Raw genomic sequence first — 24,231 nt, forward strand, 5'->3', positions numbered from 1 at the left:
GAAGGAAATTACTGAATACTTACTTGTGAGTTTTTTTATTCAGACAAGTTTTGACTTTTTATTTAACCGTTTTTGATAAAATTTTTATACACTCTGAAAGATATAAAAAGATATTTCAATAGCCATAATTTACCCGAAAGTAATTGGGTTTTGAAAAAGCCAATTTGGGATAATTATGCGCGCTTTATTATAGCCAAATAACAGTTAGAAAAGAGTCAATAACGCAAGGAAACAGAAAAAAATTGACTTGTTTTTTTGAAAAAACTTCAACTTGCCAGAAAAAATATTGGCCCTTTAAGTTCTTTGACTTTCACGAACTATTTACTCTTGACCCTTTTCTGATAAGAAAACCTAATTTGATAAAACTTGTATAATAGGTAAAACTTTTATTCCGCTGGGAAATCCAAGAATTAAATTCCATTTCCGAAAAAGATTGAAAACCCAACAGCAATATTTCGATGAACCAAAACTCTTTCAAGGTGAAATTTCTGAGAATCCATATTCTGGCTCTGATAAATAACAATTAAGTCGACGACGTGCCTGTAAACTCAATTTTTACAAAAAATTTGAGTACAATTAAATTTTAAAATGGCAAAATTTCTAACTGTTTCATTTTCTGGATCTAATTTTGGTACCCTAATTTTTTCACAGTACTGAAAAATCTTTGCCTTTTTAAGGAAAAAAAACAATAAATTTTTATGATAAGCAATAAACATACCTTTTATTTTTGGATAAAAACTGAGTTTTCCTGGTTAATTTCAGGCATTTTTCTTCAAGCTTATAAGAAAACTTAATTTTGGAAAAACTCAAATGTATATTACGAGCTGAAGTGTGATCAAACTTGATCACATTTCAGCTCGTATACATTTGAGTTTTTCCAAAAATTGAGTTTACATTTAAGTTTAAGTTAACTTCTTGATGATGCGTTTTTAATGTAGCCCAATATATTCACTGCGCTCATTACTCTTTAAAAGTATTGAATTGTTTTTGAAAATTTACAAATATTTTCGAAAAAACTTTATGTATCTTAAAGCGCAGGCAGAACATTCATGGCTTTGCCCTGATACTAGCAGTCATATAATATCCAGCGTATGTATGTTCTTTATAAAAATTCAGACACTATGAAAGAGATTCACGAAGTAAAAACTATTTCTTAAAAAGTCCGAAGTACAAAATAAAAATTAATAATACTTCAAAAGCAGCAAAAAAAAGTTGATTAATTTAACAGCTACATGTATCTGGCCAAACAAAGAAAATTTTAGTTTTATTTCATCAAAGGAAGCTTTTGAGTGACTTGATCGACTAAACTGACAGGTCCTGGCCCAATAGCGACCACTGTTTCCGATCCCCGAGCGACTTGAGTCCTTCCCGCATCTCTAATTATAGCAACTGACAAACCCAAAGTTTTTCCTTTCTCGAACAATTGTTTGAGATGTTCCAGGGTTTCCACTTGGGTTATAATGGTAGGCTGACCATAGAACTGCCATGATTCTCTGATGGTCTCTGGCGAAATGAGGTATGCCTTCATAGCCCCGTGTGCACATTGAGCTGCTATTTTACCCTTGCCTGAAACACATTTTACATTTCACGCATTAGATCAAAACATGAATTCCAATTAATTTTTCATCATCAACATGCATCCCAGTAATATTTCAACCCAAATGGTTCAAATTGCGTTTTTGAGTTAATTTAAACGATCATAATAGCTCCAAAACAATATAGTGGCTTGTGATTGATACAAAAATTCATACCCAGTCAGCCAATAAATCAGACAAAAATAAGGATAGCAATAGCGTGTGTGATTAAGGGCAACAATAATCTTTCAGAGCGGGAGCTTGCTTTGATCACTCTGTGTTGTAGCTCAAAAAAATGAGAACTACATGAACAGATCACATTACTGGCCCATTTTGAGATCTGATCTGACAGCGATGACTAGTTTGAATTCTCCTTTCATCGCTTCTATTTTGGCGTGTGCAACAGAATGCGGGTAGTAGTATTTGGACACCACTGCGGATACCACTCTGCGGATTGAGTGTAGTCTCAAATAGTTGCCCAAGATGAAGCCTAGACCCACTCCTCCCCCGAGGAGCAGAACTGAGTCCATACAAATCTGAAACATCTCCAAGTCCACCAGAGCACGAACACGTATACTAACCAGAATTACATGCAGTAAAAAGAAAGGATTCTCTCTGACTCGAACAGTTCACGCCCTAAAGCTACTACTTACTATTTCACGCCGTCCCTTTGACCGGCACAAGTGTTTCTAAAGCCGCCTTGAACGACTGCATTGCCCATAATCCGTCAAAGGGGATGAACTAAGAGTACAGTTTTTGTTGAAACGATCAAAGACGAGCATAAAAGACGATCAAAGACGAGAAAGCAAACAACTTCACCGAATAAAACAAATATGTCAGAAAAACATTGTTTTTGCTTCAGAAGAGCACAGATTATTAAGTTATTCATTTTACGGCTCCAATGAAAACTCACAAGCCTACTGCATGTCAAATTCCAGGTTCTTGTCTCGCATTTTTGAACTGCTTGCCTCCAACCTTCGAAAAAGTCAAAAACCTGTCGGTTAATTTAAAACAAAGCGATACGTTTTTCAGTTAAAATAAGTTCTCAAGTCAAAACTTGCTTCTCGACTCCTTCATTCTCGACTCCTTCATTCTCGACTCCTTGATTCTCGACTCCTTGATTCTCGACTCCTTGATTCTCGACTCCTTCATTCTCGACTCCTTGATTCTCGACTCCTTGATTCTCGACTCCTTGATTCTCGACTCCTTCATTCTCGACTCCTTGATTCTCGGCTCCTTGATTCTCGACTCCTTGATTCTCGACTCCTTCATTCTCGACTCCTTGATTCTCGACTCCTTGATTCTCGACTCCTTGATTCTCGACTCCTTGATTCTCGACTCCTTCATTCTCGACTCCTTGATTCTCGACTCCTTGATTCTCGACTCCTTGATTCTCGACTCCTTGATTCTCGACTCCTTGATTCTCGACTCCTTGATTCTCGACTCCTTCATTCTCGACTCCTTGATTCTCGACTCCTTGATTCTCGACTCCTTGATTCTCGACTCCTTCATTCTCGACTCCTTGATTCTCGACTCCTTGATTCTCGACTCCTTGATTCTCGACTCCTTGAATCTCGACTCCTTCATTCTCGACTCCTTGATTCTCGACTCCTTGATTCTCGACTCCTTCATTCTCGACTCCTTGATTCTCGACTCCTTGATTCTCGACTCCTTGATTCTCGACTCCTTCATTCTCGACTCCTTGATTCTCGACTCCTTGATTCTCGACTCCTTGATTCTCGACTCCTTCATTCTCGACTCCTTGATTCTCGACTCCTTGATTCTCGACTCCTTGATTCTCGACTCCTTGATTCTCGACTCCTTGATTCTCGACTCCTTGATTCTCGACTCCTTCATTCTCGACTCCTTGATTCTCGACTCCTTCATTCTCGACTCCTTGATTCTCGACTCCTTGATTCTCGACTCCTTGATTCTCGACTCCTTGAATCTCGACTCCTTCATTCTCGACTCCTTGATTCTCGACTCCTTGATTCTCGACTCCTTGATTCTCGACTCCTTCATTCTCGACTCCTTGATTCTCGACTCCTTGATTCTCGACTCCTTGATTCTCGACTCCTTCATTCTCGACTCCTTGATTCTCGACTCCTTGATTCTCGACTCCTTGATTCTCGACTCCTTGATTCTCGACTCCTTCATTCTCGACTCCTTGATTCTCGACTCCTTGATTCTCGACTCCTTCATTCTCGACTCCTTCATTCTCGACTCCTTCATTCTCGACTCCTTGATTCTCGACTCCTTGATTCTCGACTCCTTGATTCTCGACTCCTTCATTCTCGACTCCTTGATTCTCGACTCCTTGATTCTCGACTCCTTGATTCTCGACTCCTTCATTCTCGACTCCTTGATTCTCGACTCCTTCATTCTCGACTCCTTGATTCTCGACTCCTTGATTCTCGACTCCTTGATTCTCGACTCCTTCATTCTCGACTCCTTGATTCTCGACTCCTTGATTCTCGACTCCTTGATTCTCGACTCCTTCATTCTCGACTCCTTGATTCTCGACTCCTTGATTCTCGACTCCTTGATTCTCGACTCCTTGATTCTCGACTCCTTGATTCTCGACTCCTTGATTCTCGACTCCTTGATTCTCGACTCCTTGATTCTCGACTCCTTGATTCTCGACTCCTTGATTCTCGACTCCTTGATTCTCGACTCCTTGATTCTCGACTCCTTGATTCTCGACTCCTTGATTCTCGACTCCTTGATTCTCGACTCCTTGATTCTCGACTCCTTGATTCTCGACTCCTTGATTCTCGACTCCTTGATTCTCGACTCCTTGATTCTCGACTCCTTGATTCTCGACTCCTTGATTCTCGACTCCTTGATTCTCGACTCCTTGATTCTCGACTCCTTGATTCTCGACTCCTTCATTCTCGACTCCTTCATTCTCGACTCCTTGATTCTCGACTCCTTGATTCTCGACTCCTTGATTCTCGACTCCTTGATTCTCGACTCCTTGATTCTCGACTCCTTGATTCTCGACTCCTTGATTCTCGACTCCTTGATTCTCGACTCCTTGATTCTCGACTCCTTGATTCTCGACTCCTTGATTCTCGACTCCTTGATTCTCGACTCCTTGATTCTCGACTCCTTGATTCTCGACTCCTTGATTCTCGACTCCTTGATTCTCGACTCCTTGATTCTCGACTCCTTGATTCTCGACTCCTTGATTCTCGACTCCTTCATTCTCGACTCCTTGATTCTCGACTCCTTCATTCTCGACTCCTTGATTCTCGACTCCTTGATTCTCGACTCCTTGATTCTCGACTCCTTCATTCTCGACTCCTTGATTCTCGACTCCTTGATTCTCGACTCCTTGATTCTCGACTCCTTCATTCTCGACTCCTTGATTCTCGACTCCTTCATTCTCGACTCCTTGATTCTCGACTCCTTGATTCTCGACTCCTTGATTCTCGACTCCTTCATTCTCGACTCCTTGATTCTCGACTCCTTGATTCTCGACTCCTTGATTCTCGACTCCTTGATTCTCGACTCCTTGATTCTCGACTCCTTGATTCTCGACTCCTTGATTCTCGACTCCTTGATTCTCGACTCCTTGATTCTCGACTCCTTGATTCTCGACTCCTTGATTCTCGACTCCTTGATTCTCGACTCCTTCATTCTCGACTCCTTGATTCTCGACTCCTTGATTCTCGACTCCTTGATTCTCGACTCCTTGATTCTCGACTCCTTGATTCTCGACTCCTTCATTCTCGACTCCTTCATTCTCGACTCCTTGATTCTCGACTCCTTCATTCTCGACTCCTTGATTCTCGACTCCTTGATTCTCGACTCCTTCATTCTCGACTCCTTGATTCTCGACTCCTTGATTCTCGACTCCTTGATTCTCGACTCCTTCATTCTCGACTCCTTGATTCTCGACTCCTTCATTCTCGACTCCTTGATTCTCGACTCCTTGATTCTCGACTCCTTGATTCTCGACTCCTTGATTCTCGACTCCTTCATTCTCGACTCCTTGATTCTCGACTCCTTGATTCTCGACTCCTTGATTCTCGACTCCTTGATTCTCGACTCCTTGATTCTCGACTCCTTGATTCTCGACTCCTTCATTCTCGACTCCTTCATTCTCGACTCCTTGATTCTCGACTCCTTGATTCTCGACTCCTTGATTCTCGACTCCTTGATTCTCGACTCCTTGATTCTCGACTCCTTGATTCTCGACTCCTTGATTCTCGACTCCTTGATTCTCGACTCCTTGATTCTCGACTCCTTGATTCTCGACTCCTTCATTCTCGACTCCTTGATTCTCGACTCCTTGATTCTCGACTCCTTGATTCTCGACTCCTTGATTCTCGGTTCCTTGATTCTCGACTCCTTGATTCTCGACTCCTTCATTCTCGACTCCTTGATTCTCGACTCCTTGATTCTCGACTCCTTGATTCTCGACTCCTTGATTCTCGACTCCTTGATTCTCGACTCCTTCATTCTCGACTCCTTCATTCTCGACTCCTTGATTCTCGACTCCTTGATTCTCGACTCCTTGATTCTCGACTCCTTGATTCTCGACTCCTTGATTCTCGACTCCTTGATTCTCGACTCCTTGATTCTCGACTCCTTGATTCTCGACTCCTTGATTCTCGACTCCTTGATTCTCGACTCCTTGATTCTTGACTCCTTGATTCTCGACTCCTTCATTCTCGACTCCTTGATTCTCGACTCCTTGATTCTCGACTCCTTGATTCTCGACTCCTTGATTCTCGACTCCTTGATTCTCGACTCCTTGATTCTCGACTCCTTGATTCTCGACTCCTTGATTCTCGACTCCTTGATTCTCGACTCCTTCATTCTCGACTCCTTGATTCTCGACTCCTTGATTCTCGACTCCTTGATTCTCGACTCCTTGATTCTCGACTCCTTGATTCTCGACTCCTTGATTCTCGACTCCTTCATTCTCGACTCCTTGATTCTCGACTCCTTGATTCTCGCAACTCGGATTAGTTAGAGCACCAAATAAAAATAACTGTTACGGAAAATTAAAAAGGAAGTAGAACTGAAAAAATATATTTTCAATTAGCTTTAAAAACAAGATGGTAAAAAACAATACATACATCACATTTGATATTTATATTCAAAACATTGCGTCATAAAACAGCTATTCAAAACCCTCTGATCAATTTAGTCACTACTCTCGTCCGAATCCTCGTCTGTGTTTTCCATAATAACGGGGGGTGCCTCCACAACAAAATGAGATGCAGATGTTGTCGATGCTCCGTCTTTCGCAAACCCAGTCTTCACATCGGGGCGTTTGACATGTTCAACTTCTGACGAAGACGCGCTAGACGACGTCTCAAAATCACTGTCTTCTTGTGCTCGCAAACTTTGGGATGAGCTTTGCTGGCCTTCAGTTACGGCAGGCGTTCTTTCAGAAACAGCATTGTGTGTAGCTGCAGCTTGTTTCATTTCAGTTTCTACCAGCGGAGACTTTGACATTTTAGGAGACGCTGCCTTTTTCGGTGATTTTTTGACAACTCCTTTACTCGTTGGCAACTTTTCAGGTTGTTTTGACTTTGAAGTTTTACCAGGAGCTTTGCGGTAAGCTGAAACAGATGAGATATCACCAAACATAGCCAACTGAAGATTGGAAAAGAGTAATGAACGCAAGTAAACATTAAAAAAAAAACACTTTCAAATTTCAAAGAAAAAAAATAAATGCCCTTTAAGCTCTTTGAACTTCTAGAACGATTTATGTCTGCCGCTTTTTTGACAACATTAACCCAACTTGAGAAAACTGGATCAACACGTAAAGTTTTTATTCCGTTGGAAATCTAAAAATTAAATTCCACTTTCGAAACTAGAAATCCTTCACGAATTTTCCCGCCATCTCCACGTTCGTATTTGGAGTGCTATTTACGTCATTTTCAGCAGATAAATTCCAATTGAACTCGAATAGTGCATATTTTAAGACTTTTTACTGCATCAATATTTTAAGACTTTTTCCTGAAAAAAAAATCAGCAAGACCTATATAAGTCTTCACTACGTTCAGTACTCTTGATCACCACTTTATACTATGCCAGTTTACCCTCTACGAGACTCCCTCTCACTTGGCCAAGAGGTAACGCGGTCCCCTAAGGTCTGGGATTCGAGTCCCGGCGGGGCCTTGTTTTTAACAGTATGCTTGAAATTTAAAATTAGACGTCTGCTTATCGTTTGTCGGCTTAGTTGACCCATCGGGGGAATTTTTTGTGCTGGTTTTCGTTTTTTTCCCACTTGAAAGCTTTATTCTGACTAAATGGTTTCGGCTTATGCTTTATCTGCTTAGTTACAGTTTTTTGTGTCGCTTCAAAGGCAAAAAAGTAATATGGTGTAGCAAGCTTTAAAAGTTTCAAAAACTAATTTCTCATAACTTTTCATGACAACAATTTTTTAGGGCAGCTTTTGTTTTCGGCTCAATGGGCTTCTACCCATTTGGGGTCAGCTTAGCGCCGCTCGGTAAATACTAAAAGCTGATTTAAACTGGTGGTTGTTTTTTTCTAAATCATTTTCATTCCCCTTCCCCTCCCCTCCAAAAAAACGGAGTGCTGCGCTTGCGTTGTATCGCAAGTGAGGCAAAGCTCCGCTTTGGCATGTGTAAATTGGTAACCAGCACGTATTAATGCGTTTCGGACAAAAATGAAGACCCATTTGAGTAGCAAATTAAAGCTAAATAATATTAAAACGCAACTCAACAATTGCCTTACCGGATGGACGTTTTCACAACTAACGGAATAAAATCTACAGCTTTGCTTGGTTTTAAGCAGAATAAAGGCAAAACTGATACCTTTCTGTCTATTTTATCATAAAAAAGGCATCATTTTCTTTGGTCATGTCATGTAACAACACTATCTACGAGTTCTTAGCGTACCCTGGAAAAGTTAAGATGGAACTCTAACTAACGCAGCATCAATGGAAACGCTTGGTTGCTTTGCTTCGTAGCGCCACAAGCACAGCCACGAAGTTTTTCCATTTTGTCCAAAGGATGAAACAAAATAGCAAAATGCAGCAGGCACAGGTAAACAGCATTATCATTGCGAAAAAAAGAAAAGAAAGACGCTCGCCCTACCCTTTGTTTGTGCGTATTTTGAAACACGCGATGAAACTATTGTAAACAGCGCATTGATGAAACAAAAACGAATTCTAGTTTTTTTTAGATAAGACTATACAATTACCGAATAATTTTATATCGTTTTGAAAAAATCAAAACAAGCAAGATTAAACAAACAACACACTTCGCCTGAAAAAATCTTTAAACGTTTTTAGAAACAACAAACTATTGAAAATAATAAACTTCAAAAACATGAGCGTCTTTTTAATTGACAGTGAAAAAGAATTAAAAACCAAAAAAGTTATTTCGTTACAGTTTTAACACAAAAAACTACTTTTAACAAAAGGAATACAAAAAGACAACCAGGAAAAGAAGTACACAGCAACTTAAGTTGACAGAGTAAAACAACGAATTCGTCGAGCAATTTTGAACAAAATTACCGACAATTTTAATTGATTGAATTCTGATGTGATAGAACTTCAGGCTTGCTTGGTCTTCAATTTTCAAAGGAAATGACTACCTTTAAAAAAGGTAAGAACCCAGAGAGAAAAACCTATAAATCAGATGTCAACAAACTCAATTTTTTTTCAAATATGCAAAAACTAATGAACTATTTTATCTTTACCAAAAAAGGCGATAAACAAAACCGATGGAACAACCAAACGCAACAAAAACTTGAACCAATTCTGTGGCTTGAACTGGGCAAATAAAAACAAAAAAATGACTTTTTTAAAGAGTCTAGAAGGTTGATTTAAACTTTTCCAAATATTCAACTTAGAAATCAATCACTCTCACATAATAACAAAGAAAGTAAATAAAAAAAACATTCGGAAAATATTATGTGAAAATAAATGTATTGTTCTTTCATGCTTTAAACTCAATTTAATTTTGAACGAGCTATCATTACGTTGCTTAGATATTTTAATGACAAGCAGCCATTAACCTTTCAGAACAAATCACTTTTTGATATGTATACGGATTTATTCAACGCGTTGTTTTGGCTTTAGAAATTAAAAACATGGGGTAACTTTTTATTATTACGAACACAGGGTAAAATGACACAGGCTAAACTGATAGAACTCGGAATGGAAGAAGGTAAATTGTCATTCAGACCAAAGATATACAGATCGATTGAACTGGCATATTCTGATTTCAGTCAAATTGGCAATTTTTCCAATGAAACATTTCCTGTATTTTATTTATTATAACAAACATTATTTAAAGTTTACAGACAGTAAAGAAATTGAACATACAGAGATATTGGCTAAAGAAAATATTTTACACAGACGCGAAGCTGCGCTTCGCAAACACGAGCCAGAACACGGCAAAAAGCAGCTCTATAAAGTGCAAAGGAAAAAAACAGAAATAAGCTTTGAATTAGTAAAAAGTAGGCAAAGTCTCGGATTCAAACCTACTGCTAGCTAGAGATGAACCCAACGCACTAACCACTCAGCAACGGACGCTTAATTTTTTGACAAATACTGCATACCATCAGTTCTCTGCTTTTTGTAGCTAGTGTTTTTCAATAATAATAGCGAGCTAGCGAGCGTTAGGGTAGAAAAAAGAAGGTTCATACTAATAAACTAACTAGCAGTATGAACCTTCTTTTTTCTACCCTAACTCGCAAATTGAAGTGTTTACTTTTATTCCTCATCAAGAAAGAATGAAATATTTTTTTCTCTGAACCATTTTAAGAAAAACTCAAGCTAAATGTCGTACGGAAAACTATCATGGAAATCGTTCAAGTACTCTTCACACTAGCGAGGTTGCGAGCGTTAGTGTATTAGTACGAACCTTCTTTTTTTCTAACCTAATTCGCAAATTGAAGTGTTCACTTTTATGGAACTTTCACTGTAGCATTCGAAATTGCATACCACCTGTTCCCTGCTTTTTGTAGCTAATTTCGAATGCTACAGTGAAATTTCCATAAAAGTGAACACTTCAATTTGCGAGTTAGGTAAGAAAAAAAGAAGGTTCCCACTAATACACTAACGCTCGCAACCTCGCTAGTGGGAAGAGTTCTTGAACGATTTCCATGATAGTTTTCCGTACGAAACTTAGCTTGAGTCTTTCTTAAAATGGTTCAGAATAAAAAAAAATATTTAATAATTTCTTGATGAGGAATAAATTACATTTGCAAAAAGTTGCTCCATTAATTGGTGATCATTATGCATAAAATACTTTGTTTAAAAACACTTTTTTGCGTATTGGCTATTGCAGAGAACGGTCTAAGCCCTTTCTTTTATCTCTCATGCAAATAGTAATTTACTATCGTTAAATTCATTCGACCTTTAGTAACCACAAAAAAATTGGCGAAGAACCATTTTAAAATCGTTTTAAAAATTGAGCTGAACGTCGATTTCACAAACAAATTCACTAAATAAATACACAGAGGAGAAGCTGCGCGTCGCAAAAACTAACGAGAACACGACAGCAGCTCTATAAAGTGAAATGAGGAAAATAGAAAAAAGTCTCAAATTAGCGAAAACTCTTCTACTGCAATCAAAAGATTTAGAGTCTCATGCACTAATTATTTAGCCACGGACGCTTGCTAAATCACAACAATAGCCACAATTGAACCAGGAAGCACAGAACATGTGCTATGAAATTTCCAATGCTACAGATCGTGATTATAGCAAAAACGCCACCAAAAAAGTGAACACTTTTAAAGAACTTTTATTTGAGTAAGTAAGAAAAAACGAAGGTTCGTACTAATAAATTACACTGACTAACAAACAATAATTGAATGCAGTGATTCCTTTGGAGCTTTAACAAGCAGTAAATGCCGGTTAGATAACTTAAGAAGAGCGACCAAATTATTCAGTTTTATATGCGGGACGCGATAGATTCAGTTTTGTATAGTGCCTCACATGGACTGTGCAACAGCCACACTGACGGATAATCAATAATCCACCATATATTGAAATAGAAATTGCATCAGGATTAGGTAATAATTGCACAACAATGACAATATGTTGTCATGTTGTATAACAACATTAATTTTCGGCTTGTCGGAACGGTAATCCTATTTTCGGTTTGTTGATTCTTCGGCTCTTTGGCCTACCACCAGCCATACCATTACCATAGCATATAAGATGACAAAGTGACTTATGCTCTGCTTCACTCACCCTCTAGGCACTTGCGGAGGGGGTTGACAAACTGGTCCATCTCCATGTCCTTCATGGCACTCAGGATGTCATAGGGGGTGATCGTCTTCCGCTTCTCGGCCACTGCCACATTGTTCGCACTATACACACACACGCACAAAAGAGCATTAGATACAACATAATATACTTGATGCAAACCGCCATCGTTTTAACAGTTCAAAAATGAGTTACACCTATGTAAAAAAACACGAGGAAACGTCACGTTAAATCCAAGTAGAAAAAAACTTCCCATCACTAATGAAGAAAGGGACAAAAGAGTTATAAGCGAACGATAATAGTTAAAATTTAGAAAAGTGGCAAACATCAATTATTCTTTCATGACGGCAGGCGAACTCGATACAGCAGGAGGGATCAACAACCCAAAGACACGTACCAAGCTGTTGTGTAGAGGACGAAAATACTGGCCGCTCTGCCAATCGCAGTTCTCGCTTCTTTCGACACATTCACGTGTGCAGGCAACTACAACAAGAAAGGAAAACGTTAACATTTTTGAACAATAGTCATATAAAAACCATTTCAAAGTTTCGCACAAGCTTCCAAAAATATATCCAATTATAATCAAGTTCAGGGCTCTCATATGTCCGTATGTATTTGGTCAAAGCCTAATTGAAACAGTGATGATTTAGCGATGAAACATTGTTGCATGGAAGCAGGCTTGGCTTGACGGAGAAAGAGCTTACTGAGTCCTTAACAAGTTTCGTCACCACAGACGCAGGCAGGTTCAAGTCTTCTGGTCGAGTTGCCATTTACAACCATCTAAAATGCAATTCCATAAAAGAAGCCAACCTCTATTTTCCCACTATTTCACTTGCTGCCAAATAGATATGAACTTGAAAAGTGAAACTATTGGATCAAAAAATTAAAATTAAAACAGAAACGAAAACTCCGACACAACTTAAACATTTAAGTATTACTCAATCATTTTAGGACAAACTGCAATCCATTCAAGACGAAAAGCTTAACAAAAACAAAGATCGTGCACATGACACAAGCCAGTCAAACATATCATCTGCCGGAAATGGATCATGAAAATATCCAAGATATATTGATGCCAGCAGCGCCCAACGAGATCGTATCCAGTTTTCCATAATTATGACGATCGTGCAGAAAGACGAAGAGGAGCAAAGAGTGGAAAACATTGTAGTTTCCATCCGGTATTTGGAGAAGCTTGTCTTTGAACACAACCCCAAAAGTGGGTGGTTTGTTTGATATTTGAGCCAGCATTATCTTCCTGTTATCTTTCAACATCTTCTGAAGGCTACTTGCTGGCACAAAAAAGAGCGACTTCAGTCGATTCTCAGTGACGTAAGAAGCATGTGAAGTTGCATGTTGGTCCAAATAGGTGAAGAAAACATGCAGAACAATATCAGCATCAGTTGGCCAACTCTCGTTCCATTTCTGTCCGTTGAAGCTGGCTCCTCCGTTATGGTTAAAATTGGCGACGCAAGAATCACGTGCGAGGGTTTGTAGGCGTTGGAAAAGGTACTCCTGGTTTGAGGTCATGTGTAGGTAGGGAATGACCTTTTCGAGCAGAGTCAAATTCACATTGCACTGCTGGCGGATGAGAGCAAAGGAGCTGACATTGGATCTGCCCAGTCTTACCTCGGTCACTCCATTCTGCTCAAGAAGCTTGTTCGCATCCTCAATTGCCTAGAACAAGTTGCATATTATAGCCTAACACTAACCCACTCAAATAACGTCTAAAAATAACATGCTTTCACGTTTACATAGATACTGTAGCGGATTTAGGGGGGGGGGGGGGCGACCACTCTTTCTCATTGATTCGAACACCCAAAAAGTCCCCCTTTCCTACTATTTTACAACACTCTTCTTCACCCGGCCGACTTAAAATTTTTCTCTAAGCGCCCTTGGCTGAAACTATACTAACTTTGAGAAGCGCGTAAAAAATGCGATTTTAAAGGTTTTAAATGTTCAAAAAAAGTGTCCAAAAATGGCATTTTTGGCCAGTTTTTTCAAAAACTTGCTTACGGCAGAGAAAAATAAGGGAAAATAGCCAGTTAAATTTTTAAAAAAGAATGCGTCGGCTTGCGCTTGCTATATCAACATTTGTTTACTCAACTTCGTTCACTCAGATATCGTGTTTTATTTTAGTCAAGTCTTCAACAAATCAAGCGACATTTAAAACAATGAAAGATTACGCTTAATTTTATAACTCGTCTTAGTAAAGCAATTAGCGCAAGCTTATCGGCACATATTCTGGGTTTTTTTTAGGTTATACCCCCCTCCCCCCTAAATAATGAAAACGTAAAATTTTTCAACATTCAAAATTGGATTTATATTACTACGAAAAAGCAAGTAGTTAAATCAGACTGTTCAAAACGGAATTGTTTATTTAATTAAGCCTCAGACTTGCTCGTCCTTTTTGCCGTTTTCTCCTTTTTCCTTTTTGCCGTTTTCTCCAAAAAAATTCATTAAACTGAGCCCAAATGAAATTTTAAGTTTTATTCGTACTTTATGAAAATTTCCAAGTTGATTCAAACCTCGGAATATCAGCCCAGCATTTCTAAGAATGCATTTCGGCTATAAACGAAAAGACACTATAATCTTATCACTACACCCCCCCCCCCCCCCCATTTTTATCACCAATCCTAAATACTACTGTCTCATTAAAAATTGGTGATTAAACAATAAACAGGTCCGCGTTCACACATTTCTGCTGATACATCAATGATGTTATCCTCGATTTAGGTAGCTCTATGAACATAGATTTGCGAATTTAAAAGCAGAAAGAAGCAACGGTAAAATTAAGCCTTGAAAAATCAAAACTTCTCAATGAGCCGGAATTGAACCTCCGACATCGAGCTTAAGAGTCTCACGTTCTCGCATCTAGTCCAAGTCACTTGCAAGCAATCTATGGTACAGCTAAGGCTGGAGGTACCTGTTTGACGGATTTTAAGGAAATGTAATGATACGAATGACAACTCGTAATTTTCAAAATGACTCAAAAATGTCAAACACCGGACATTTACCAAGTCCACAGCTGATACCATGACAAAAATACAGAGAAAATGTTTTTGCACTGGAGATCACTCTTAAAATTTTTTTGGGTGACATATTACAATAGGTGGTAGCTTCAATTTGAATAGTTACATCGCATTTTGTTTTACTTAGCACTTTATTTATTTTCAAAAGCCAAACTTTTTGGCAAAAGCGTAAAATTTGAATTTTTGAATAGTATTTCATCTTGTAGTAATGCATTTACAAAAAATATCCTAGTAGTAGTATAATTGATTGAAAATGAAATGAATATATTATGCATTATAGTTTTCAAATTTAATACATGCACTACACTCAAAATTACCACCTAGTGTAACATATCACCATTTTTTGTTCGATTGATTTCCCAATTTCAGAATGGGCCAGAAGGTCTAATATTTCTTAAATCTATAGCAGATTCCTTAGCAAAACTGAGAAAAAATGCTTATGCAGGGGATATCCTTGCAGCTTGCGATTTTACTTTGACATTTGCTAAATCTAACATTACTTTTCTACAAAAAAATGGGCGTAGCCACTATGCAAAGAAAAATCATGGTGTATGTTCTTTCGATTGAACCCTTGATCTTAGAACTGACAGGGTAGTTTAAAAACGGTCGAAACTTCCAAAATAGGAAATTAAAGTCCGTAGCTGATTGCTCTCCAAAATTAGCAACCACTTCTGCAGTAGATACCCCTACATTTTGTTCTTCGATTGAACCCTTAATCTGAGATTTGGCACCGCAGGTTTTGAGAAAAGCACAGTTTCCCATAGATGATAGTCAACATTTGTTTGGAAACGATCACCTTGAAAAGTAGTTGACACGTTTTCCATTCTTATGAACAAATGTAGTTCTGAAAAGTGAGAACTTATGCCGTTTGAGGAAACTCTTTTCATAGCAACAACAACAACTAGAACTACTTAACTTGACGAGTGGCTTCAGGACAGACGCAGCAATCCACTTTCTCAGGTTTTCCACCCAGTGCTGCACTTTGTCTCCTATGTCCAGTCCGTGCACACCTCCAAACTGCACCACTTCCGAACTACTCATCATAGAGGCCAGAGAGGACTTGTTCAGTGGCGAATGGCCACTCTTGCCCCCCTCGCCCCCTGCAACAACAAGCAACACATCCGATGGTTACATTGTCACGCAAAATCAAACATTGTTCCCATAGATATTATCTTCTTTTAAGAGCAACAGAACAGCCAGAAAAAAATCCCGAATGAAAACCGAAAACGTAGACAGTTGGAAAAGTGTCAATGACTTATTTTTTGAAAACATCTTTCAAATTTAGAAGAAAAAAGTTGAGGCCCTTAAAGCTCTTTGAATTTCAAGAACAGTTTAAGATTGGCACTTTTTTGACGAAATCATTCAATTTGAGAAAATTGGATAGTTAGGCAGTGTTTTTATTCCGTTGATATGTGAAAATCAAATTCCGCTTTAGAAACTAGAAGTCTATCACGTTTTTTGCGCCATTTTCTCTTCCGTAATTGAATGAAATCATCACAACCTATAAAAGAATCTGAACTACGCTCATCGACTCTTAATAAAGTCACTCCGTCGAAATCCCGAGAAGGATGGCGTCGAACAAACTGATGATGATTGTGGTGACGAATCCAATCTTTGAAGCGAGATACTTGGTTTTGAATGACGTCAATAGCTGACAACTCTTTCTACTACTTCTTCTTAACTTAATAGTTGCATATGCTCTTTCCGACTTCTCACTAAATTTGAACTAAGGTGGGATTTGTTAAACTTCTGCTGTATTGAAACTTGGTCTAAAATCATTACAAACCAGCTCAATAAATAAATTGATCTTATCTGTTCAGTACTTAGTTTATAACTCTCACCTTCGACCGGCTGACTTAGTTGGTAATTGTCATTGGGCAACTGTCTCAATTGTCTGGCCGATGGAGATGACTCATGCATGAGTGTGGCTCCTTCTAGGGCAGCGATTGTGTGGGCCTCCTGCTGGTAGAAACTGTTCAGGTACTTCTCTAAATCCTTCACGTCGCTTATTTTGTCCTCAGCTGCAGCTGAAGTGAGCGAGGTGTCTGTCCACCTTTGGGGACTACTGAGGGGCGAAGAGAGACAACGCATCGGGCACAAGTGGAACGACTAAAAGAAACAAGTAAGCAACATAAACTTAAGTTATACTGATTCCTTACATCTGATTGGCTAATGCAAAGATAACAATACATAATCGCTCAAATTATATACCAAGTATTTATTTGACTGTAGCACACTAACTTTAATTCACTATTTCAAAAAACGCTAGTTGAAAGATGAAAAAACAGATAGGATTGCTCAATCAGGACGAAACACGCAGCATCAGAAAGATACAATAACCATCAGGATAGCTTGAAAATTAAAAAGTATTAAAACAAGTTGTACGTTGACCACTCCATTTTCCAGAAGGTTGTAGCGAAATACTTCAAGACAAATATAAATTTTTGAATGCGTGGAATACATAGAACAAATCAGTAAGCCAGAAGTCATCAGAGGGACTTACCGATGTCTAAAATCAGACTATTGCACCAAATAGCAATATACAGAAAAGATCTGCATGTGGCAAAAAAGCAGTTTTGACTATGTTTTTGAATAGCTTTTAGAATAGGTTTTACACAAAACATATTTTTGATTTGAATTTATTGTTAACATTATTATTGAAAATATTGAAGAATTTCCTATTTATTATCCGACGATGAAGTAGGAAGAAATGTGGTGTGGTATTCGCACCATGGTAAAGTTTTTCAACCTCAAAGGACTTTTCAACATGCAAAATTACTAATCATCACAACAAACTTCAGAGATATTTCAATTTTCAGGAACTTCCAATGGCGATCAGAGCAACCGGTAAATCCTTACCATTGTGCCTTGATCGATTAAAAAAAACCCAAAAAAAAATAAATGTGTTTTGTATTTTGTAAAATTCAAGAACTTCTCCTTTGAATGACTTATTGCGACTCACAGTCACCGCAGATACTCTCATCTTTATAACCATACTACAGTGAGAGACTCTAAGGCAAGGTGTTATCAACTAACCCGAAAGGGTTATGTTGATGGTCAGACTTCATCGGCTGATCGAAGGGTGTCACAAATTTCCCCTTGATAGGCTCGCTTTGATAAGCTCTTTCTAACTAGTCGAGCAAAGCTTGAGTGCAATGCAATCAGGAAAGCTAGCAGTCATTTACAAGCAAACTAATTATGACACAGAGGCAAAGCTGCGCTTCCCGAAAACTTGCGAGAACACTACTAAAAAGCAGCTCTCTCAAGTGAAATCAGAAAAAGTAGAAATCGGCCTTGAATGAGCAAAAACTCGTGAGCAAAAGTATCGGATTCGAAACTGCGACCTAGCAAATGTGAGTTCCACGCGCTAACCACTCAGCCACGGATGCTTAATATGCCCAAAACTAGCCACCAATAAAACAGCTACATATGCTCATAAATTGCCAATTCGATGCATCGAAAGTAGCATAAAATAATAAATTGGAAATCATAAAGCCAAATTTTGTATGAAGTTTGCACTTCAACAAAAATGCGAGATACATTTCAAAACAAATGCGAGTTGGAAAATTTCTGAAACTGAGCTTTCTATCATTTTACTGCTGTTTGAAACAACTCATTTTTTTTGGTTCATTTGATGATTTAAAAATGCATCAACTGTGTTAACTTTTTGCTAATCAAATGTCAAATCATCTATGACATTATACTGCTACCGCAGCCTACCGATTCAAAGATCCCAACAAACGTAGCATTTCTATTTGCTTAGGTTGGACAAAAATACCATCCGATGCGATATCAATCGCTACTAGATTCGCTTATGCATTCAATGCGTCGATATACTCCCTTCTTGCCGATATTCACTTGACTTGAATCTCAATTCACTTTCTCTAACAACGCAATTTGTTCAATTGATCACAAATTATGCAATGCGGTATTTAGCCTCGGATTATACTACTGATCATCTATTTAATCTATCAACGAGCAAGTACCTCAAAACTACTTTAATTGTAATTAGCCGGATTCTAACCTTGAGTCGATGTAATTCAATTATCTGACTAAATCGCGTAATAGTCACTTAGCTGGACAATTTCTACATGCCTTTTGTGATCCTGTTCTTGATAGCCAATTACACGACACTCAATATCAACGGTTTTCTCACTAACATGGAGAACTAACTGTTCGCTCTCATAGCGTAATCTTTCTGCATAAGTATAATCTGTTTGTTATCCTTCAGCTTTGATTGTCTGATTGAGTTTCATTAGATAAGCGATTCCTAGAAACCTTTCCAAGAACCTTGTTTAGCTATCTTATGAAAGTTTCGCCCTCCCAGGGAAGTCTCATTCAGAGGTAATATACTCTTTCTTAGATATCCAAAAACTCTTAGCTAATATTTATTTCGATCCGACATCCTAGTTACCAGGGGAGGCCGTGCATCTTCTAGGAATCCAAAAACGCTCTTGAACAATCTCCGGGAAATTAACTAAACATCCTGTTTCTTCATAGAACTCAGGGTACCGAACTTCTATGTTATCCACTTATGGTTGCCAGTTTTCCCCGAGACTGCTTTTCTTTGTTCTAGTTGAAAATCTAATTAACTCTAAACGGTTATATTTGTGTTTGACCCAATGTTCATCCAGCTTTCCCTGGATAAACATTGACCCAATGTTTATCCAGCTTCAAAAAGCTTTTAAGTTTTTTGAAGCATGCTATGAAACTTTGTTTGAATTATTTCGAACTTATTTCCAAAGCAAGCGGTTCGCGCTGTGAAACTTTGACATAATTGAAGATGTTTAATAAAACAAATCGGTTCACAAAAAACTTGTCTAAGCAAGCTATTTGAAACTTTAAAAACTACATTTTAATTTCATAGACTGAATTGGTTCGCGAAAAGTTTAAGTTTTTCTAAGTAAGCTTTTAAATTTTAAATTACTACAAATTACTTCATAGACTGAATCGGTTTCGCGAAAAGTTTTTCTAAGCAAGCTTTTAAAGCTTTGAAATTTTCTTAGAAGCAAGCTATGAAACTTTGAAGTATTTCAAGTTATTTTTCGACCAAATCGGTTCGAGAAAAGTTTCAGTTTTTCTAAGCAAGCTTTCAATGCTACGAACCTTTGAATTATTTCAATTCATTTCATAGACTGAATCGGTTCGCGGAAACTTTAAGTTTTTTGCTAAGCAGGCTTTTAAAGCTATTAAATTAACAAGTTATTACAAGACTTAACCGGTTCGCGAAAACTTTTAAGTTTTTTGAAGCAAGCTATGAAACTTTGAATTATTTCAAGTTTTTTCTTGGACCAAATCGGTTCGCGAAAAATTTCAGTTTTTCTAAGCAGGCTTTTGAAGCTATGAAACTTAGAATTATTTCAAGTTATTTCATAGACCGAATCGGTTAGCAAAAAGTTTCTTTCTTTGCATGGAGGTTGCTGTTTTAAAGTGATTCGTTTCAGACTAAAATGAATCTGTAAACGCAACATTTTGGACAAAAAATTAGGCAAGTACTCTCTAGCCTTTAAGTTGCAATTAGTTCATCTTTCTCTGAATGATTCTTAAGCGTTACGCTCGATAGCCTTTTAAACATCGTCTCCTAATAATTTTTAAGCATTTTTAGTTAAACATTGCGTCCATAGTGTATTCAGACTTTCATTTAATATATAAGAACATATGTATCAAAAATCTATCGTTTAAACACGATATCAATGAAATTAAAGCAATTCCAGAGCAAAAACATCCCTGACTTCAGAAAAAATTTGTTAACTGAATATATCATTGGATTAGATATATTTGAACAATTTATTTAACCGAGATCAATCCCGAATTAGTCTTAACTTTCTAAAATTATTGTCATGGATGCTGATTTTGGTTCATGGATCAATAGAAATTGTTGATATGGAAATGTTTTGGTATAAAATTCAAACTGCGAGCTCATGAATTTGAAGAAGAATTCGCTAAGTCAATGACAAAGAAGTCTTGAAACAATTGAAAACGCAGTTAAGCGAAAAATATCATGGCATTAACAAGAGAGAGGGGAAACTCCGAGATGACAAAGTAAGACACACCATGGCCAGCATTAAAAGACACAAGCACAACTGAATGCGTGGTCATTGTTGTCTTTTTGTTTGTTTGCTTTCTGTAAATGAGTTAATTATTGGAATGAACAGAACTGAAATTGTCGAAGCTAATAGAATTGACGCAAAGTGATATATAAAATAGATATTTTGATGAAATAAAAAGATGAAATAAAAAAAATAAAACTACTGATTTTACTTCTTGTTCTTTAATCAAACTACTAGTGTTTAAAGTTATTAAATTATTTTTCATTAAAGAGAGACAATTCAGCAAGCCTTCGATTTCTCAGGCGCTCCTGACAATGTTGAGGATTCTCAAAAAATTGTCTGGTAGGTAATTTTCTGTCTCTTTTTGTATAAAATTTTAACTGGAATAAACCCGCGAGCTCGTGATTTCTCACGCAAACTTTGGACGGGTTTGTGATGTCTCGATCTATGTCTGAATAACTGATTTGTTTTCATGAAAAATGATTTTTTCCACAGTTATTTTTGTTTTCTCGATAGAGATTGAGTCGGGACTTCATCATAGAATATATTTTTTATTTCTCTCTGGTATTGGTTTTTGTTTTACTTTACAATTTTTTCAGTTTTCAAATTTACAATGAATTTAATACAAGGCTTCTGTAATAAGATGCATAATAGTTCAAGTAGATCAACACGGACATTGTGGGTATTTTTTAAAGAGATCCATATTACAAAATTTACAATCCTTAGCAGACAAATTGTGAGAACTCATTGATCAGTTAAAGTCTAACCCTATTGCTATTTGCCTGACATAAACTGAGCTGGAGCCTGTTATATGTCGTTACTGGCTATAATCGATTGATTTATGTTAAGGGACGTTTCGTATTCTAGAGCGTTGGAGTATGTACGAGTGTTGGATGTGCGGTCTAGGCTTGTGAATCTTCAACTCAGGGATGTGCTTTGTGATGTCAGTTTCAACCTTCCAAGGAACTGGCTTTCTGTTCAATTAAAAGTGAGTATTACTAGTTAAATTGTCTAATTTTGGCGAGCTCCTGATTATAATGGCTCTCTCAATATTACTGAACATTCATCAGTTTATTGTTTACATTAAGCAAATATCATCTAACACTTTCACATTGACTTTTAGAATAGCAATTGAATATTTAATATACTCCAATTATGGTAACTAGTTAAGAATGACTAACATAGGCGAGTAGCACTATGTTACACTTACACACTTGTTGATTCTTTCCTGACGGTTAATTATTGAGCCAGGCACAGATTGGTGGATAGATGAATCAATAACTTAACTGAGCATGTTGATTGATTTACTACATTTGGATGTCTAGTGAGAGTTGTACGAGCACTTAATAAATTTATGCAGAAATTTAACTAGACTAAAATAGGCGATATTGGAAACTAGATTTGTGTGGAACTCAAATATACGCAAGAGGTTGTCCCAGAATATATGTTACAGTTTCACTCTCTTGTTAGGGAGAAGCGAGGTTTACTTATGAAAGCCACTTCGTCAGTCAGGGATGATAGATAGGACGAATTTAAATGAATGCCAATAACTGGTCAAATTTGGCTTAGACTCTCCTCTCTAATTTCGTTCACGTCAACCTGTGATTCCTGTTTTTTACTGATGTTCCCCATAGAAGAGCAGGCGGACGTTAGTCTGGATCGGTTGACTGGCGTTTGATAATCGTTCAATTCCGTTTGAGTCAGTACCATATATTTTTCACGAAGCTTGGATCCCTGTTTCTGGAATTCGTGCCTGTCAGTTGCTGCTACTGAAAGAACCGGTCGAAGAGCGATGTTTCCGTCCTGTCCTTTCAGGAACTTCGGGGTCAATCTTCTGAAAATGGCAAATCGGTGGTAGAGGTAGATGGCGAGAGCGTGAAGAAGCAGGTTCCCAATAAATACTGTTAGCGTCAACGTCAGAGACATTTTCAGGGGTACATACTGTTCCATTTTGTCGACGAGTGACGGCTTCAGGAGTCTCATGTTGTGTGCAATTGGTTTTGCAATTGCATTTAGTTGGTCAACCTTTGTAAGGTGCGGGCTATCGATAAGCTTGGCTTTCACTTCTCGGAGAAGTTTGATTCCTGCCTCCGTTTTAGATTCGAAATAGGGCAGGTCTGAAATTTCGGGTAGCTCGGACAGCAGGTGGTGTAGAGGGTCGGGTAGCTTGACATCGATGCGTTTAGCTGGGATCTTGTCACAGCTATCTAAGTCGGGTCGGATCTTGATGTATTTACTGATTAACTGTGTCCCACAGTCTAGAGTAATCAGGCAAATATGGCAACCGGCGTGTTCTTCTCTTTTTGGAGTATTTAGTTCATCTAAACTATATTCCCTGAGGGAGAACGCAGCGCTAGCTGATGTTATTAGCCAGATACCAAACCCGAGGTTGGTTGCTTTCTCCGGCGTTGGGAGAAGAATCTTTTCAGTCTCGCAGACTGTCAGGGCTGTCAATGTTGAGTGGAAGTATAACGTTGCTAGGCATGTTGATTGTCCTAGGTGTGTCTCCATTGTTTGGTGGCAGATTCGGTATGTCGAGGTTCCCAAGCAATTGGCATACTGTTCTTTGGTGAGTACAGTGGTCTCCATGGAATCTTCCGAGATCGCTAAGTATGGGCCTTCTGTGACCCATCTAATAGCTTCGGTTGGGTCCGATTGTGGCATTGGTACTACATGTGCTCTATAGATTTGGAAGGCTGTTTGACTTGACGCATATGGTATGGCCAAGCTCAGTAGTATGCCTTCCTCGACTGTTAAAACATCTCGCAATAATTTCGCATCGTAATATGAGTGCACGTCGCTAGGTGGAATTGCGAGGGACAAGCGATGGTCCTCATCCTTCTGGCTTCTGTACACCGCATCAATAACTGCTAGTAAAGATTCCCGAGGAACAAGGGACATTGGGAGTCTTTTATCCAGTAGAGTGGGTATGGAGTTAAGTATGTTTGACTTAAACGCGTATAAAGCTGCCTTGTAACTGGTTATGTCGGCGTGCAAGACTGCCAGCAAAGATGACGCTGTGTCGTAGTTAAAGTTCAATTGTTGGTTTGAGAACAAAGTTTGAGTACAGTCTCGTAGGATATGGAAGTTTCCCTGTATTGTTTCGAACTGTTCCTGGACGACTTTCCAATTTTTGTTCTGGTTTTCAATGGTTTGTTTTTGAATATTTTTGATCTCAGCCAATTCGTTTGAGATGGCAAAAAACTTCTCGTTGGAGGATGTCTCAACTTCGGCTACGTAGTCAGTCAGGGCCATTGAGTATTCTTCCAGTGCTTCTATGTTTTCTGCGTTCGCTCGCGCTTGGTCTTGACATGAGCCAAAGATTCCCATGATGCCGCAGCTATCCGAGTTACCCATCATAATTCCAGATC

General features: G+C 38.3%; 2 protein-coding genes and 1 long non-coding RNA gene across 4 annotated transcripts in view; all 3 read right to left on the minus strand.

Annotated features, from left to right (window-relative positions):
* Window positions 1-1,131: 1,131 nt before the first annotated feature.
* On the minus strand, window positions 1,132-1,896 carry LOC134840664 (uncharacterized). Its single transcript, XR_010162435.1, has 2 exons — window positions 1,752-1,896; window positions 1,132-1,566 (listed from the first exon to the last, which is right to left on the minus strand). It is a non-coding gene; the product is annotated as an uncharacterized LOC134840664 (long non-coding RNA).
* A 4,625-nt stretch (window positions 1,897-6,521) lies between these two features.
* LOC134840661 (DNA polymerase epsilon subunit 3-like) overlaps window positions 6,522-24,231 on the minus strand; it is a 138,480-nt gene continuing 120,770 nt past the window's right edge. Inside the window, exons 2-5 of one of the 2 annotated variants that reach the window (XM_063856628.1) lie at window positions 12,486-12,561; window positions 12,179-12,264; window positions 11,767-11,885; window positions 6,522-7,153 (exon numbers count right to left, since the gene is read on the minus strand). In XM_063856628.1, coding sequence (XP_063712698.1) covers window positions 6,732-7,153; window positions 11,767-11,885; window positions 12,179-12,264; window positions 12,486-12,551 — 693 coding nt within the window. In that variant the 5' untranslated portion in view covers window positions 12,552-12,561 and the 3' untranslated portion in view covers window positions 6,522-6,731. Of the gene's footprint in view, window positions 7,154-11,766; window positions 11,886-12,178; window positions 12,265-12,485; window positions 12,564-24,231 lie in introns of both variants that reach the window. The other variant, XM_063856629.1, reaches the window with a different exon arrangement.
* Window positions 12,614-24,231, minus strand: part of LOC134838896 (transmembrane protein 209-like) — a 30,606-nt gene continuing 18,988 nt past the window's right edge. The window contains exons 2-4 of the mRNA XM_063854201.1: window positions 16,652-16,919; window positions 15,624-15,910; window positions 12,614-13,455 (exon numbers count right to left, since the gene is read on the minus strand). Of these exons, the coding sequence (XP_063710271.1) occupies window positions 12,829-13,455; window positions 15,624-15,910; window positions 16,652-16,919 (1,182 nt within the window). The 3' untranslated portion in view covers window positions 12,614-12,828. The remainder of the gene's footprint in view (window positions 13,456-15,623; window positions 15,911-16,651; window positions 16,920-24,231) is intronic.

Source organism: Symsagittifera roscoffensis, chromosome 2 (assembly GCF_963678635.1).
Source record: "Symsagittifera roscoffensis chromosome 2, txSymRosc1.1, whole genome shotgun sequence".
NCBI classification, from domain to species: Eukaryota; Metazoa; Xenacoelomorpha; order Acoela; family Convolutidae; genus Symsagittifera; species Symsagittifera roscoffensis.